Source organism: Argopecten irradians, chromosome 12 (assembly GCF_041381155.1).
Source record: "Argopecten irradians isolate NY chromosome 12, Ai_NY, whole genome shotgun sequence".
Classification (NCBI taxonomy): Eukaryota; Metazoa; Mollusca; class Bivalvia; order Pectinida; family Pectinidae; genus Argopecten; species Argopecten irradians.
In genome coordinates this window covers 36388764-36405409 of record NC_091145.1, presented here as the reverse complement: position 1 = coordinate 36405409, position 16646 = coordinate 36388764, and the positions used below count along the sequence as shown (strand labels likewise).

The window sequence follows — 16646 nt, the reverse complement described above, 5'->3', positions numbered from 1 at the left end:
TCAGTCGTAGCACAACGTCAAGGTCAGTGCACATGCCCGAAACCCGGTGTGACATATATCCTTCTCTTATATATGTCCTTGCCCAGACTGACCGAAAACTGTAAATTCTATTTATATATCAAGTTTTCAAGTAGGCCAGCTACGTAAAATTTCATATGCTAAAATCGTCATATTGAATTTTTTTCATTCATGTTCAAAACACATTTATTTTAAATTTTGAATTAGCACAAAACATTTTTCGCTACATATCTTCCATGGTAGCTTTAGGAGGCATTGATGACATTTTGCCAAATATATCTATCCGAGAGCCTGGAAAAAGGGCTAAGAAATAGAATGACTTACAGTTCTTGGTTGCCAACTGTTATATTTTTAAATTGTCCTGTGAAATCAACATGGAAAATAGTTAATTAATTGTAGCTGAATGTCATCAAACTCATGAAAAATGGCCCCGTAACCATAGGAATCTGAGAATTAGTTACAGATTATATAATCATGGACCCACCAGAGTGTCCTAAGACCATAAAATTAGACGTTTTAGAAGTCTAGATAAAAAAAACCGATAAAAATCCTGTTCTACATGGTACTACGAAATGGTCTTAGGGCACTCTGGTGGGTCCATGATTATGTAATCTGTAACTACTTCTCAGATCCCTTGGCCCGTAACTTTATATGAATCTAGAGAAAAATATGAATAGTTTCCAATACAAAACCGTAGGTAACATAAAAATAAATATTCAGTTATTATAATAGAAGAATATTATATACTGATAATATATTTATTTATGTTGCTGGGATTTTTTTTATGCACAATGTCTTCGCACATATGGTCCCTTGTTGAGCTCAAACAAAACTGTTTCTAAAACGAAACTATAGGGGGCTTTCCCATGTTCCTTTCCACTTTATGACCAATTGAGAAATAACGTAATCGAAAGGATTACACCCTTATATCCCTACGGCCTAATAGTCCGAAGTTCCAATAGTCCGAGGGCCCTTTAGTCCGAAGGCCCAATAGTCCGAAGGCCCGTTAGTCCGAAAATCAGTAAATATTGTAAGTTATATAGTTGTTAAAATTAACGTATAGTTGTATTTTCACGAAAACATTTTCTGCACTGCTGATCTGACAATTTACAAAAATTTCATCAAAATATAAAAAGATAATAATAAAAAAGTTGATATGTTATATTTTATGATATATCTCACAAGCATGCGTTCTATAAATTATGTTACGAACATACAAGCTTTAAGATGTTCGATTGTAAGCCTTATGTACACTGTAATTTGATTGCATTAGGATTAACGTTGCTCCGTGAATAAATGTTGTATATAATCAAATCTTACGAATCGAAAAATGAGCATTATTATACCTGTAAACGTTGTTATATTGTACATTGTGTACATATTTTAACGACTTATTTTTGCGTTTCCTTCCCCTTTGTTTGACTTGTTATTTATTCTACCCATAATGACGGAAATGGTCCGCATAATGATATTTTAGGGGGTGATGTTAAACCGATTGCATTGTACATATAAAATGCATATACTTTTTTAATGTCAGATACGTTTACGTATTTCAAGATTATGCTCTTTTTTAATTCGCAACATTTCGTTGATTACTATCATTTTTCATATCAAATCTATAGAGTCACATACGTGTAATTTGTATCGAAAACCGTAATAAACGTTTGTTTCATTTCGAGTACTGCTCGCATATAAATTCCAGTTATATTATCTGTTTTCGGACTGTTAGGCCTTCGGACAAACGGGCCTTGGGACTAATGGGCCTTCGGACTAACGGGCCTTGGGACTAATGGGCCTTCGGACTATTGGGCCGTAGGAATATAAGGCGGTCACCGAGGATTACCACTGAAGCCTATTACCAAGAAATGGTTGTTTGAAGCCGATTGCCATGAGGTAATCACGGGCTGATGATTACCAGGAGGCATAAGGTAATCATGAGGTTTTCTCCGGCCTATAGCTTCTTTCAACTTGGGTTTGTTATCGATTGGGAAAGCCATGATCAATAGGAAACTTTATATATTTAGCTATGAAAATTATCCAAAGAAAACATCTTTTGAGATTTGTTGTACTCTTTTTCAAATAAATTGTTGAATGACAGTGGCGCAGGAAGTAGAAAGCACTTAACAAAAGAAAAATAAGTTCGATTCGGTTTTTTTTCCGCTAATGCATTAACCTGGTTCAGTATTAAAATCTCAGTTCCATAGTTGACGAAAAATTATTGAAACGCAGCTATAGGGTTACTTGGATATATATACTTAACAATGTCACATAATTTACACCTTACACACTCATTACGCTGTTTAATATCATATAACTTTACAGTACAGAATTCCCTTTATATCCCAGTTGTAAACTCCACTACGCTCCGTTTATTAACGTGGGTTATCGACGATGCTTGAACGGTACCCCCGGGTTAATGTGTTTTTCTTCTCGTATTTTGAAAACTTAAGAAGAAAAATAGCTAGAAAATTTTATACATTATATATAGAGTCGAAGTCTTCATTTCGAAAAAGGGGGAGAAGAGGCAAAGACAAGTTGCATTTGTTCGCCTTCTTTTAACAGATTTACAAGCTTGGTTTTTGCACATTCTGTGTACTACTAAAGAGTTTACTTTAATTCATTATATATTCATCCCTCTAGTACATAATTGGTTTCTTCAGTGAGCTTCTTGTTAATTAAAATGTTGCCATTGCCAATGTGTGAATTTAATGCCATCAGTGTAGAACGGGGTTCCCCTTTATATATAAGCACATTTCTCAAATCATAGCCATTTTTATCAGATACTTGTGACCCTTAAGGAAATAACGGTCATCCAATGTACATCAAATGCTGTGTAGCACAAATGTTTTACTCAATCCAGATGAGTTGATGGCACCAAAAACAGTAAATACGCTGTATACAGTATACACTCATTGCTTAGGGGATATCTTCTCATAGCATGGCAGTCAATGGTCTGGCATTACTTATATACTGTGTCTACACACAATATCTAAAATATACATTTCATGTCAAATTTGTAATATTGTCGTAATAAGAGCAGGCATGATTGATAAAATATCCCAAAGACTCAAGACATACAACTCAAACAACTTATATTAAAAAAAAAGAAATTTATTCGAAAATAATATTAATGGAATTTGTATAAAATAAACAACACTAAATGAGTTACTGTAGCTGGCTGCGTGCATTGTATGCTAAGTACCATACAAACACAGCTACAGTGGCAGCAACAAACTCGCTCTGTAGGAAGGGGCCTTTCCACACACCCTGTAGAAAAACAAAGGAATTTCTTTAATTGAATGCTTATTTCAATAAAGTTATTCAACAGCAAACCAACATAAAAAGTTCATATCTTAGAAAAAACCCATTCATTTTTGCTGTTTAATTATTATTATATATTTGAACTTGTATTTTTTGTTATGTTAATGTCAGATTAACTTACCCTTTCTAAAACAGAAAATTTATTTTCAATTTATTTTTAATCATCAGAAAGCTTGTTAAGAAACATTTAGCATAAATTTTAGCAACATGTTGAACGTTGAGCTCTATCATATGACATGTCTCACTGGTACATTGAGATATAACTATACAGATATAACTTTGTATCTTTTTAGAGTAGTGTCCCTTTACTCACAGGATGGTTCAAGTTGATGGTATATACAGGCTTAACAGCGTCGGCACCCTCACCACTTCTCTGAGCCTGTGTCAAAATATATCCAAAATTAATGTACAGTATATTGATGAGGCAAACAACAGGTTTTTTGTGTATTTACCTAAACGTTTTAATAAATTGGTAAAATAATTCTAAATCTCAAGTGGGAGAAGTAGCATGAAAATGCAGAAACAATCATTTTATTTTTTCTATACGTCATTATAAAATACTGCTTTAAAGTGTATCTATAATACTTTGCTTCAAAAATACATTTAATACCATGTACTTTGATCCAATTTTGCATTAGTGTACCTTTCTTAGAGTTGCAAATCCTTCCTCATCATAAAGTCTGATGTCGTAGGAGCCTGATGGCAGTTTGGTGTGTTCATCACTGAAACTGACCTGTAAACATCAGACCAATATAGATTAACTCAAAACAGTCACTGAGAATTCCTGTGGTATTACTAAGATAAGGATATTTAAAGTTTGCATCTACAGGCAGCTTATATATTACAATAGAAATGAAACAAACATTGCACAGATTCTCAAATTTGTCAAAACAGAATAGATTTGTATTCTATTTTTCTATTTCTATTTTTTTTTAATTTGATTTAACCTGATGATTATCTCCAGTTAGTGCCAAAACAAACATTAATATTTTATTTAGAAAAAGATCGAATTTTCATATTTTTCATTTTATCCAATTAACTTTTACAACTCTAACAAAGAACATCAGTATATAGAAATGATAGAAATAGTATTAGAATATTATACCTGATATTTATCTCCAGTGACTGCCCTGGTCACAGGAATAGTTTTTCCCTGAATATCAGCATATAGATTCATATTCTGGAACGATAGAAAAATGCAAACAATTAACATAAATGTCTTCAATTTTAATACTAGTATTTCTTTATTTGCCTAAACAACTGTTTTATGGTAATTCAATTCATAGCAAGGTATAGAGAGCTATTTTAAGAAATAGGAGTTGAAAACTCACCGATACACTGTTCTTGCATTTCAATGTAAATTCAACGATGAAAACAGTTTCTGTAGAGGTGACTGCCTCTGTCGTTGTATAGCTCTGTGTCTTTACATCAGGTGCCAAGCAGGTGTCTCCTGTAATTCATACCAATCGTTCAATTAATAATTCAATCCCACCATACTGGTACATGTACCATAAATGGTTTGTTAATTGTTACTCCTCTCAACAATAATCATTGGACATCTGCGACATAACCATTGTAGTCCTTGACCTTGAGACGTCAGTAATAGATAGCAGAACTAGAAAAATAAAAAGTATATCCCTGTTCTGAACGAACTAACAGAAACTTATATGTATTAATGTAGGCTTGATAAGTTCAATACAAGTTTGTTTTTTTATTATTTAAAATTAAATGGGTTGGGCATGAGCATAACCCTGCATATGGGTAACTGTTACCCATTTGAGAAATAATTTAGTTAGTTGCCCAAATGAAGGATTCTGTGGAATGAAACACAGGAGTAGTTTTTAAAAATGTTATCCGAAAAGGGAGCATAATTTTTACTCAATACTAGAATGCTTTACAACTGATCAAAGATATTTTAGCATATGAACTATTTAATTCTGTTGTCTCGCTTTGTTGTAAGATGACAATTTAGGTGTTCTCAAGTCTCCTTTGACTACAGTGTATAGCCATCAGGGAAATTTAGTGCAAATTTAGAACAAAAACTGCAAATGTCATGGTTGAATGAGTTTTAAACGTATTGTATTTTAGCCCTATAGTAAGCAATTGAGGTAATTTTTTCTATGAATTTTACCAAAACTGTAACAATGAACTTTGTCCAATTTTGATTAATAATATACAAAGTAAGTTATGTAAGTAATTGTGTTATGTTAAAAATATGTAAACGCCTTTTTTGGATAAAAATGTTTGAAACAACTTTTTCAACAGAATCCTGCATTTGGATAACTTAATTACTCCAATGGGTACTGTAACTCAAATGCAGGCCTGTTACATGCATGTACCCATACATTTGTATGTAGGGTTGTGCCTATTCCAACAATGTTAGAGGTTAACACGACGAGATACTTTTTAATATTGCATCCACCCAATGTAATCAGGTGGAATAAGATCTCATACACTGTAGGAGTAGGTTGTGCTCAACATGTCAAAACTGAACATTCCAATACATTGTAGGCCTAAGATAAATCTATCAACAGCAAAACAAACTTCACTTTCTTCAACATAACATTAACAATAAGACCAACAGGAAAAAAATGATAATCTCTGTGTGACATTTTTTCAATCGTTACAGATTGTAGCCCTGACTTATTTTGACCATTATAATATCCAATCATAACATCATCACATGCTACGATCATATCGCGACCAATTCTAACTTTTTGTTTTAAACGAACAAAAAGTAGAAGTATACTTTATCAATTGCTAATAGCCTAATTATTTCCATCGATCGCACATCTAGTTTACAGAAACCACTGTGCCACGTCAACACACAAAGCCGACGGTCAAATATCAAGTTTGACCATCAAAGGTTAACGGCGTGGAAAAACAAAACTGGAATACAATTGGAAAACACTTTTGAAATAAATTATCACAATGTAGATATATATTTACCTAATATACACAGTGGGAGAACAAACAGGCAGCAGAGAACAACAAAGCTACTGGTAGTCGCCATTTTTGCCGGGTCGGAAAGAAAAGCGGAAGTGCACCTTATAAAGGAGAGATAACTCTCATAAAACTACAAACCGTAATGGGACACGCCCCCTGCTGCCAGAGGGACATATAAATCGAAAAGAATAACATATTTGGACCTGCATATTATGAAGATGATTTTCACAGATACATATTTTTCATCTACGCATGGAAATGCCGAATATACATGTACATGTTTCGTGAGACGCCATAAAAAGGATAAAATCAATAAAATAAAATTACATACATGTACATTTTGTACATTACGCCTAAAAAAAAATGTCTGTTAAGGGTTACCCGCCCGACCTTAACGTTTTACTCCGACCCTAAATCCCCCCCCCCCCCCCCTTTTCAAACAAAAGTCGGGATTTCGATCTCAGACTCCGGTTCCGGCCATTATTTTAGTGTACACTAAAAAAAATCCTTCCGACACTATTTTTTTTGCCTATGCAACCCTAAACAGACATACAGTATTTTTTTGCCATACATGAATGATCTGTCATAACCCCCTAATATCCCCATGGTAAAAAACATATCGCATCTTAATGGATCAATATTTTTACGGTAAAGATGCTCCACCGCCGACAGAACATAAAAGATACTCATCATTTGAATAATAATTAATGTTTAAATGTGTGTAATATATATATGTATCTTTAACACAAAAAAATATAAAATAATGTAATTTGCTATTGGTACATGCGCAATTTGTACGTCATTTCATAAAGGATATAGTGCTATGGATTTTTCCGGACGCAATTAATTATTTTAAATATTTGTATCCATTGAAGTTATATTAGAAGCTCAAATTTTTCAAAGATGGTAATGTAATTTATTAATTAAGAAATTAAAAGTAAGTGATTTTTGCAACTGAAGAAAATAACGAATTCGTCTGCTCCTATCATTAGCCCGAATGCCCCATTTCAAAAGGGGATATCTCGCCAATATATATTGTATGCAAATTGATACATGTACATACTAAGACATGTATGTTTGAAGCGACTAGTCACTGATTTACCTTTTATTTAAGATAAAGAATGTCTTCTTAAATCAAGCTGCCAACCATATGTTTTGTTCTTGAAATGTTATTTTACAGTTGATTGTAAAGATCTGGGGACTAGCGAGATATCTGAATAAAAATACATATCTCTATCACTGAAATATCCATTTAAAATAAAAGATATAATAGTAGAATGCCTTTTTTAAGTACAGTTTTAAAGCTGCTGGATAAAAAATGTAACATAATAATATTTTGGCGATATTCACTAGCACTTGAGATAAATGTAAAGCTTGTCTATGGTACACCGATATATAAAAATTATAATAATGATAAATATAGATGCACCTGGTTGTTTTACACTTCCGTTACATCATTAAGGAATGAAACAGTGACTAACGATCCCGGAATTGTTGCTGCCACAACTTGTGCCATTATATCATGCCCATCGGCGTTACCATGGTAACATTTGTTAAAAAAACTAAAGATTGCTGCAGCGAGCGTGATCGATACCTATCACGTTCAAATCAGTAAAAAGATTGACAATTGTGTGGGATGTTGAAATAACACCGAGTGTGTTACCTGTATTACGTCATTACCAGGTAAGTGCATAAAAGTGACATTTAAAGATATATTCCTTATATATTCTGTATGCCGCTACTGATTAAATAGAGACTTTCGTGCTTTATAATTCATAACTGTATTTAATAAATACTTTTTTTTATCTAATTCACACCCTTTTGCCATTGATTAGCTATGTGGTCAGTGTATTACTTTATCTATATTTGACTGTAACCGTTAGTCAATCTTTTCTTGGTTTAACCACAGGGTCTGATAATAAGGTTTACTTTACATATATTAAATTAACGTCAATAACTAAAACCGAGAGGTAATTGGGAATGTCGATTTTTTAGAAGGCATAACACTCAAATCATGATCGGCAATATTGCAGAGGCCCATCAGCTGGTAAAGGGCTTGGTGGATATTTGATTGGTGATTATTGAACGGAGAATGGTAGCTTTATTGAATAGAGAAGGTGACCATTTTAAGAAATGAGACGAAAACTAAGGGGAAGGAGGGATAGGAGAAAATCTAATCGATAAATCGATTACCAACAACGCTCTCCGATCAGATTAAATTCCTCCGATCAGATTAAATTCCTCTCCGTCGTCTTAAAAAAATGGAAAAGAAGGATTTTGTGTCGAGTTCAATGATGGTGTCAGAGAAGGGCATGATTAGTTATAACACACTTAGCGATTGGTAACTAATTACTAACATATTTACAATTCCATGTTATACTTCCACAGTGATAAAATCAAAGATGGATAACGAGGGTACTGATAGGTGAGGGGGTTAATGTATCAGATAGATCTTTTGGAGTAGAATCTTGTACTCTCGATAGCATTTTTTCAACTGAGAATGTTTGTACCTAAGCCTAAATTATGCGAAATAATAAGAAAACTGATATCTAGTAGTCTAATGTCGTCCGCCTATTCTACTAATTTCGTGGTTAGCACAGATAACCTTAGCAGAAGAAATCGAGGGGTCCGAGTATTTTTAAAATTTATTTGTCCAGCGATATACTCAGTAGAACAATTTAGATTACTGTCCATCATATTACGGAAGTGGGTGATCGGGTGGTGTAGTGGTTAAGCAGCTAGCCGGCCGGGGTTCGATCCCCGGCATGGAGCCCCCGGCAAAGACGTGAAAGGGTTAGGGGTCACCTGTCCGATAACGTGGGTTTTATCCGGGCACTCCGATTTCATCCCTCTAAGACCCCTCGCGCGCTTACACCTGGGCCATCGAAGGACAAGGTGATTTGCATCAGTTGTACAATTTTATTTTAAAGACAAAAATTTCTCTCCCTAATTCCATCATATTACGATAAACGAGATAAACCAGTGTTATATTGGGACACGGTGTAAGACAACATTACATCCACATCTTAGTGCCAAAGATTTCATTTGTTCTTTTTTTTCACGTTTCTTTCTTTTTTTCTCTCTCTTTCTTTGTTATATAGAAAGCATTAAAAATCAAAATTCTGTATCATTACATGGCTTCATGTATCTGTGATACCGGTAATTGCAAACAATATATATATGTAGATTGAAAATCAGTGTTCCAGTATCCTATATTGTACTAGGAATATTGACTAATTTGGAGTTGTCCCCCTTCCTGTGACACTCTTCAACAAGATGGTTACAAAGAACTGTAAGTACACAGTGTAAATCATTCAAATTGGGTGAAACAGTAGACAAACGGGTCTTCTTCATACAACATGATATTTCAAAGGACATTTTTGATCTAATAGGAATGGCAACATAATTTGTTATTGTGATTACTAGGCCTATTTTTATTTTGATAATAATGACGTGTATTGAAAGTTCTTTGGGAGAAATATGGAGTGTCAATGCATGAACTTTACAGCCCCTCGCCTCATATGATTCTCAAAGTCTCGATATGAGCGGCTAGGCAAGCTAAATGAAGTCATTTGGTTAAAATAAGTGTTAGTTACTGCTAGGCTAGTGTAGTTGGTGATCTGGTGATACAATGTGGGAGAAAGGGGCCAATAACACAATTATATATAACATGAAAATGAGAAATTACAAAACAAGGATTAGACCTAATCGTTAATAACCTATTTATATTGTTATCGCGACGATCATGCCAAACCATATATTTAATGATAATTAGGTAGAATGTACATGTATGCTTTGATCGGCAAGCTAATGTTAGAGGCGAAACGTTTCTACCGTGGTAAGTTATTACTAATATTGACTTACTTTGTGTAAAATGCCAACGTTCAACAGTAATTATCCGTACATTAAAGGCCGCTTTGTACATAATATGTACAATTATATATAGTTACAAACAACACAGCACACTTTTTAAATCGAGATAAAGACCGTATAATACGCCTTTATAAACAATAAAACAGCACAAAATAGCGCAGATCCCTGTATCAGATTTCATTTCCTCTGCTCACAGAACCACTACCGATATTCATTCATTAAGATAAAATTATAAAACATCAGAAAAAGTGCCTGGTCCTTGATCCCCTTTACATTTCTGTTTTCAAAGTATTTGAATTAGTTTATAACCAAAAACATGACGTACATGTACATCAAACAAATTTATTTGATCAATATAGTGTCCAGGAGATGTGATCTGAAGTGTAGTGTAAAACCAATTATCTATACGAGTTACCCCCCTTATCTATGTTTTACAAACAACACAGCACACTTTTTAAATCGAGATAAAGACCGTATAATACGCCTTTATAAACAATAAAACAGCACAAAATAGCGCAGATCCCTGTATCAGATTCATTTCCTCTGCTCACAGAACCACTACCGATATTCATTCATTAAGATAAAATTATAAAACATCAGAAAAAGTGCCTGGTCCTTGATCCCCTTTACATTTCTGTTTTCAAAGTATTTGAATTAGTTTATAACCAAAAACATGACGTACATGTACATCAAACAAATTTATTTGATCAATATAGTGTCCAGGAGATGTGATCTGAAGTGTAGTGTAAAACCAATTATCTATACGAGTTACCCCCCTTATCTATGAATTTTACTAATCAAACTTCCCTTTTGCATATTATCCTGCTTCTAGTCATATAACGAGGTTAAGACACTTTTCTCTTCAAGAAGTATTTCAGAACTATAGGTTTTCGATATAAGTTACATTACAGTTATAGATTTTTTAAGAAATCTTTCCTTACCGATAATGGATATATTATATTTTGCATAGTCATTGGTTTAGAATTCTTGTCGATTTTTTATCAATATGCTGTCGATTTTGACACTACCACCAACATTCGCTGTCCATGCTGAGTTACTGTGTTAAGAGTAGACATCTAGAACTAGAAGACAGTGCCCACCCGACTCACGGGACTATACATAAACAGCTGTGGTATTGATTTCCTCCGGGACCGAGCCTCACTTTTTTTTCGGGAAGTACGGTTACGACGAGGGAATATACGCTCTATAGATGAAAAGGACCTTTATTTGTTCTCGCCTCCAATCCAGCTTGATTTGACGATGGCGGCAATACATTAATCATAGTGGTGGTTGTATGTATGAAGCCAGTAGAAAAATCAATCGAACTCTTTACTGCCGAGAGAAGTGTAAATAAATTCAGACCGGCGTCAGAACGTCTGTGATGCCTATATTATTGAATTGTGTCGATTTAAGTTGTTACTCGATACTCCCGCCAGAGTTTCCCTTTTCCTCCCCCACCCCACCTCTCTCCCAATGCCTTCCTTCTCAGAAGTTAGCGTTGACAGCAGTTCATTTACCTATCGATTATTTGAATTTATTTCAATCGGGAATATTCACACCTACTCCTAAAGATCATTTTAATAATCATAAGTTTGAATGTTCCATGATAAGGAAAATATAATAGGTAAAACCAGAGCTGAAACATCTTGTGATAATGTATGACCAGGATGCGATATCTCAGTTCTCGCACTGACATAATAGCGTGAAAAGCATGTGCATTACCGGGATTACCTATTAGACAAGTGTTAGCCAGCTGTCCTGTCAAGGCGTGCACGTGTTTACACGTCCAGTGTAAGTTATTAGAGATATGTTTGAGATTGTGTATGACGTGTACCGTTTGTCAGAAGACGATAACCCCATAGGTACAGAGAACAAGGAACTATTACAGACTATAGCGAGTCAGCAGGGCCAGGGTGTTTCTTTGAGTATCGAGGATTGGGTAGTTTGTCATGACCAGTTTGGAGAGGCGCCATACTAGAGGGTATTTTTTTTTACATTTCTGTATACATTAGTTGCTTCTGAGACGGACGGCTTATTTTTATGTTAAAACGGCGTAGACAGGTTATACCTCAGTAGTCAGTGCTGTATATAATGTTGTGGTCAACTCGCCATCCATCGTAAAAATATATATGTAGTTACTACTTAATCATCTCAATATTGTTTAAAGTATGGTCAATTTGTCGCCTCAATATTGTTGGTCAATTCGCCACATCAATAATGCTTAGGGTATGTTCAACTCGTCACCTCAATTTTGTTAGGGTTTAGTCAATTCGTCCCCTCATTATTGTTAGGGTATGGTCAACTCGTGACCTCAATATTGTTAGGGTATGGTCAACTCGTCCCGTCATTATTGTTAGGGTATTATAGAAATTTGGTCATACCGTTAATTTGGTCATGCAACGGTATGACCACAAAGGGACGTGATAATACCGTGAGGGAAATTCGACCATACCGTATTGGGATTTTATAATACTGTAATGGAATTGTGTCATACAATTGGCCATACTGTTTTGGCCATTTCGCCGGTAATACTTTTAGAGGAATGTGGCCATATTACGAGAGGGATTTGGCCATACTTTAAGGGTATTCGGTCATATCGAAGATAATTTCACCATACCGTAAGTAGAATTCGATAACACGGCAGGATAATTTGGTCAGGCCGTTTGGGGATTCGATAATTGGCCCGCGAGGGAAATTCGATATTAATAGTGCAAGGAAATTTGGCCATGCCGTAATGCCGTAAGTGTGGATTTTTGAACTTTTTCAATTTAGGTTTTAGAAAATTAGCCCTTGATAGTTGGTAACACCTTTCGTTGATAACAACTTTCACTGTGCATTGCTGTTCATTCTGAAGGCTATCGAGGTCGCTACATATATCAGACATCGAAACTATTTTATACATCGGGGGATGTTCGGTGAAACCGGAGGGTGTAACCTTAGTTACAGAGAGGTAACGTAGGCTCTATAGAGGTATACCCGACTGGTCGACAATAACATCTGCTTTCTCGTCCAACTTCCGCTGTTCGTGTTTTAAAGGCACAATTGTTCGTGTTATATTGTCCAGAAATTGGTGTCAATAATTGATGGTATTATGTGGTGCCCTAGATGCGGCCCTGTCAGTCATGTTCTGTTGTGACGCCGTACCTGTATAGAATGGCAGTGTGATCAAAGCTACAGATACATACAATACTACATCTCCGTATATACCTGTCCACGTACGAACGATCAATACCTCAATCATATTCACTCCGGTGTTCAAACAGCAGACAGCTCAAAACTTTAATGTTGAATGAAATACGGTGCTTAAACTCTCCAGTCGGGCCTAATTCCACCAAACCCGGACTAGACAAAGCCAGGTAGTCCCCCAGGCCACGTGGAGGCGGGCCTAGACTGGACACTGACAGTCTAGTCTCTAATTTACTACGGGGATTTTATTGTGTGCACTTGAAAAACAAACATTAGCATAACACAACCGGCAGTTGTTGACGGTGTCTCAGGTATCGGTTCTCGCTGTATGTTTTCAGTGTTATCGTATGTTTACAGTGGCACGTCTGTTACAGAGCGGACCCACCCACGGGACGGTGATGATGTTCGTGTGTCCCACCCCCGGATTACCAAGTGCCCGACAGTGATGGTCACCTAACAGATAGAGTTTCTGACCGGATAAAAAGTATGTGAGCAGTGACATTGAGTGTTCTAAGGAGTGTATAGAGAAGCAGGTGATATCACGACTCTCCCCCTCCCAATCATGGGAGGGACATTTAGTTGCGCCTCGGCACGGTATGCTGACCGGGACCCCCTCCCCTACGGATGTGAGAGGGCGGAGGCCAAGGACCCGGGGACAGAGCCTGTCCAAGGTACGTTTTGTCATTATACTCCGTTTACCTGTCAATATGATAAACGATTAGATTCTCAGGTTTGAAGTCATCAACAGGTATATTTTATGTGTGTGTGTCTTATCAGTATCAACAAAAACTGTCGCCCGACATTAAATATTTCTATAGCTATAATGATAACAAAATCATCGAGTGTATGGGAGTTTAAAATGACGATAGCATATTTGAGTGTTGTTGATTGAATTTAACTGTATATATACAGATGTGAATGTACCCAGTGACACTGCACATGTACATACAGCACATGATACATGTAGTGATACATCTTTACATATGTAACCTAATGCTTTTCACACCTGTGACACTCGCCAGGTATAATATCAGGTGTAAAGCTCTACCTGTACGTCCCATGCTAATGTGGCTTTATTCAACAGAAATCTTTAATATACATACTGACGTTCACCGAGAGGTCTATCTGTAAGTAACAGTAAAACATATAATACTCCGCCGTACAAATCCCGTCCGACTTTTGGTCTAGGGCCAGCAGATTTCTGAATAAATTTTAACCTTCTTCAATATTAGTGGAATTATATGAATCTGTATTTATGTCTAAGAACTGATATACATCTGTAATAAACAGTCATTTATATTATGTTATACTTGTGATATATACAAGATACAGTGCACATAATCGGCGCAAACATAATATTTTTTCTTCTGTTATAATATATATATGCATGTTATCTGTACCAGAGAGGGTCTGAACCATCTACAATCAATCCAATTATAATTAATTTATATATAATTATATCAACCATGGCAATTATTGTTATTATTTATTTTTTTTTATTTTTTTTTATTTATTATTATTATTATAACTACTTATTTATTTATTTGTTTTTCATTTATGAATTTACTTATTTTATTTATTTATTAACCTATTTATTTTTATGAATTTATCATTCAGTTATTTTCATACTTATTCCTATTTTTTGTTTATCTACTCTTTATGTTTTTTGGTTTGTGTAAACATACATGTATGAAAGAATGATAGCGTGAAACAGATGGAGTGAGAGCCAGGATAAATGTTTTGTTGAAGTTGAATATGTAAGTTATGTACTTGAGAATGAAAGGGTTGAGAGTTGTTTATGTGTTTAGGTGGGAATGAATGTGTGTGTGATGATTGAGAGCCCTCGTGTGTGGGGACATTTGTTTGTAAGGAGGCTGACCCCAGGGCCCCAACCCTGGCAGTTTCTATGATAGAATAGTCTGGCCAATAAAAAAAAATTTTCCACCTAAAAAAAAAAAAACTCCGCCGTACAAATCCCGTCCGACTTTTGGTCTAGGGCCAGCAGATCAGAGGCACTTACCCTGATTTATCCTTGTGAAGTTTTATGTATCGTTACGCGTTCACTATATCTTTTGTTCTAACTTAGATATCATTATAGACACATAGCCTGCTTCGTTAACACTGTACGTCAGCACCAATTCCTGGTCAATGTTTATACTTTGAAGGCGATATGTTTTCTGTACGGAATGTTAGAGATTGTAAAGTTCTAAAACATTTATACATTATAAATTTCGAAACTTCACGTTTAAGTGGGCTGTTTAATTGAGAACTAAATGGGTTGTTTTATTGACATGTTCCTTAAAAACGTAAACGTTTTAACCCTGCTTTAGTATTTAACGGTAGTATTTAGGTGAGATTACTGGACCACAAATCCCTCCGGCAAAGTACCATAGGATTGTAAACAACTTGGGATAATTCCGGCGGCTCTCCTATTATAAATCATTTCGTATATGGTGTGTAATATGTCCTGGTTTATTTTCTGGCGATTTAAAAGTATACGAGAATGTGTTATGGACTACACGTATGCCTTATTTAGATAGGAGATCTCTGTTTATATGAATTAACTAAGTGACGAATAACAGATATACCTCCATATACTAATATACCAACAATATATGTACTACTACACGAGACAACTATCATAACCTTAGGCCTGGCATTATCATCCCTGACCTGACCGGGGTCAACGTCGCATGTAAATGGGTCAGAGGATCCGCGAGAATTCGAAACATCGGTAAATGACCAGCACACTAAGATCAATATATATACGTGTATATGACATGAGGTCGAAGATGTACATAGAGAAGTCTAATCACTGAAAGATATGTATGGGAGGGAATGATATTCAGGAATCAGACAGAATCCCCATATCATCGTCAAAAGACATTATAACCAGTTGCTGATGCTGCAACCAAGCAATCAATCACTAGAATGTGTCACCTCGAGGACACGTTTGTGGCATCGTTTCAAGGTCATTAACCATTTATAGAAGTACAAAGTACCCAGGGAGGTGTTGCATAACACAGCGGCCTTGAATGTCGTTATAAATCATAGAAAACAAGCGAATCGCACGTCTGTCAAAAAACAGAGACAGCATTCCCTCTCATTGAACTTTTACATGGCCCCTACAAGTCACCGTGAGGAAGGAGTCTCCAGTCCCTCGTCAGACAGTATAATTGTGTTGTTTACTGTTCATGAATGCCAAAAGTTCGTTTGAATTGACATTGCCGACGGACTTGTAGTTTTATAATGTTACTGTGTGCAGTAAAGAACAGTTTTTCCAAAGGCAATATTCATTCTTT

At 35.5% G+C, this 16646-nt stretch overlaps 2 protein-coding genes across 5 annotated transcripts in view; one reads left to right on the top strand and one right to left on the bottom strand.

Moving 5' to 3' along the window:
* Positions 1–3115: 3115 nt before the first annotated feature.
* On the bottom strand, positions 3116–6410 carry LOC138304828 (translocon-associated protein subunit delta-like). The gene is made up of 6 exons (XM_069245149.1): positions 6289–6410; positions 4671–4789; positions 4445–4519; positions 3983–4072; positions 3653–3718; positions 3116–3285 (listed from the first exon to the last, which is right to left on the bottom strand). Exons 1-6 carry the CDS (start codon positions 6350–6352, stop codon positions 3184–3186), a joined length of 516 nt encoding a protein of 171 aa, XP_069101250.1. The 5' UTR covers positions 6353–6410; the 3' UTR covers positions 3116–3183.
* A 1451-nt stretch (positions 6411–7861) lies between these two features.
* The window catches only part of LOC138304827 (NLR family CARD domain-containing protein 3-like), a 44663-nt gene continuing 35878 nt past the window's right edge, over positions 7862–16646 (top strand). The window contains exons 1-2 of one of the 4 annotated variants that reach the window (XM_069245144.1): positions 7862–7968; positions 13719–14015. In XM_069245144.1, coding sequence (XP_069101245.1) covers positions 13907–14015 — 109 coding nt within the window. In that variant the 5' untranslated portion in view covers positions 7862–7968; positions 13719–13906. Of the gene's footprint in view, positions 7969–9559; positions 9578–12025; positions 12140–13223; positions 14016–16646 lie in introns of those variants that run through there. The other 3 variants (XM_069245146.1, XM_069245145.1, XM_069245143.1) reach the window with 3 other exon arrangements.

Excerpts from the sequence above, each read along its gene's own strand:
- LOC138304828 (XM_069245149.1), bottom strand. The coding sequence starts at position 6,352 with ATGGCGACTACCAGTAGCTTTGTTGTTCTCTGCTGCCTGTTTGTTCTC. Across the intron at positions 4,790-6,288 it reads TCTCCCACTGTGTATATTAG|GAGACACCTGCTTGGCACCT; the intron begins GTAAATATATAT and ends TATGAATTACAG. Across the intron at positions 4,073-4,444 it reads TCACTGGAGATAAATATCAG|GTCAGTTTCAGTGATGAACA; the intron begins GTATAATATTCT and ends TGATGTTTACAG.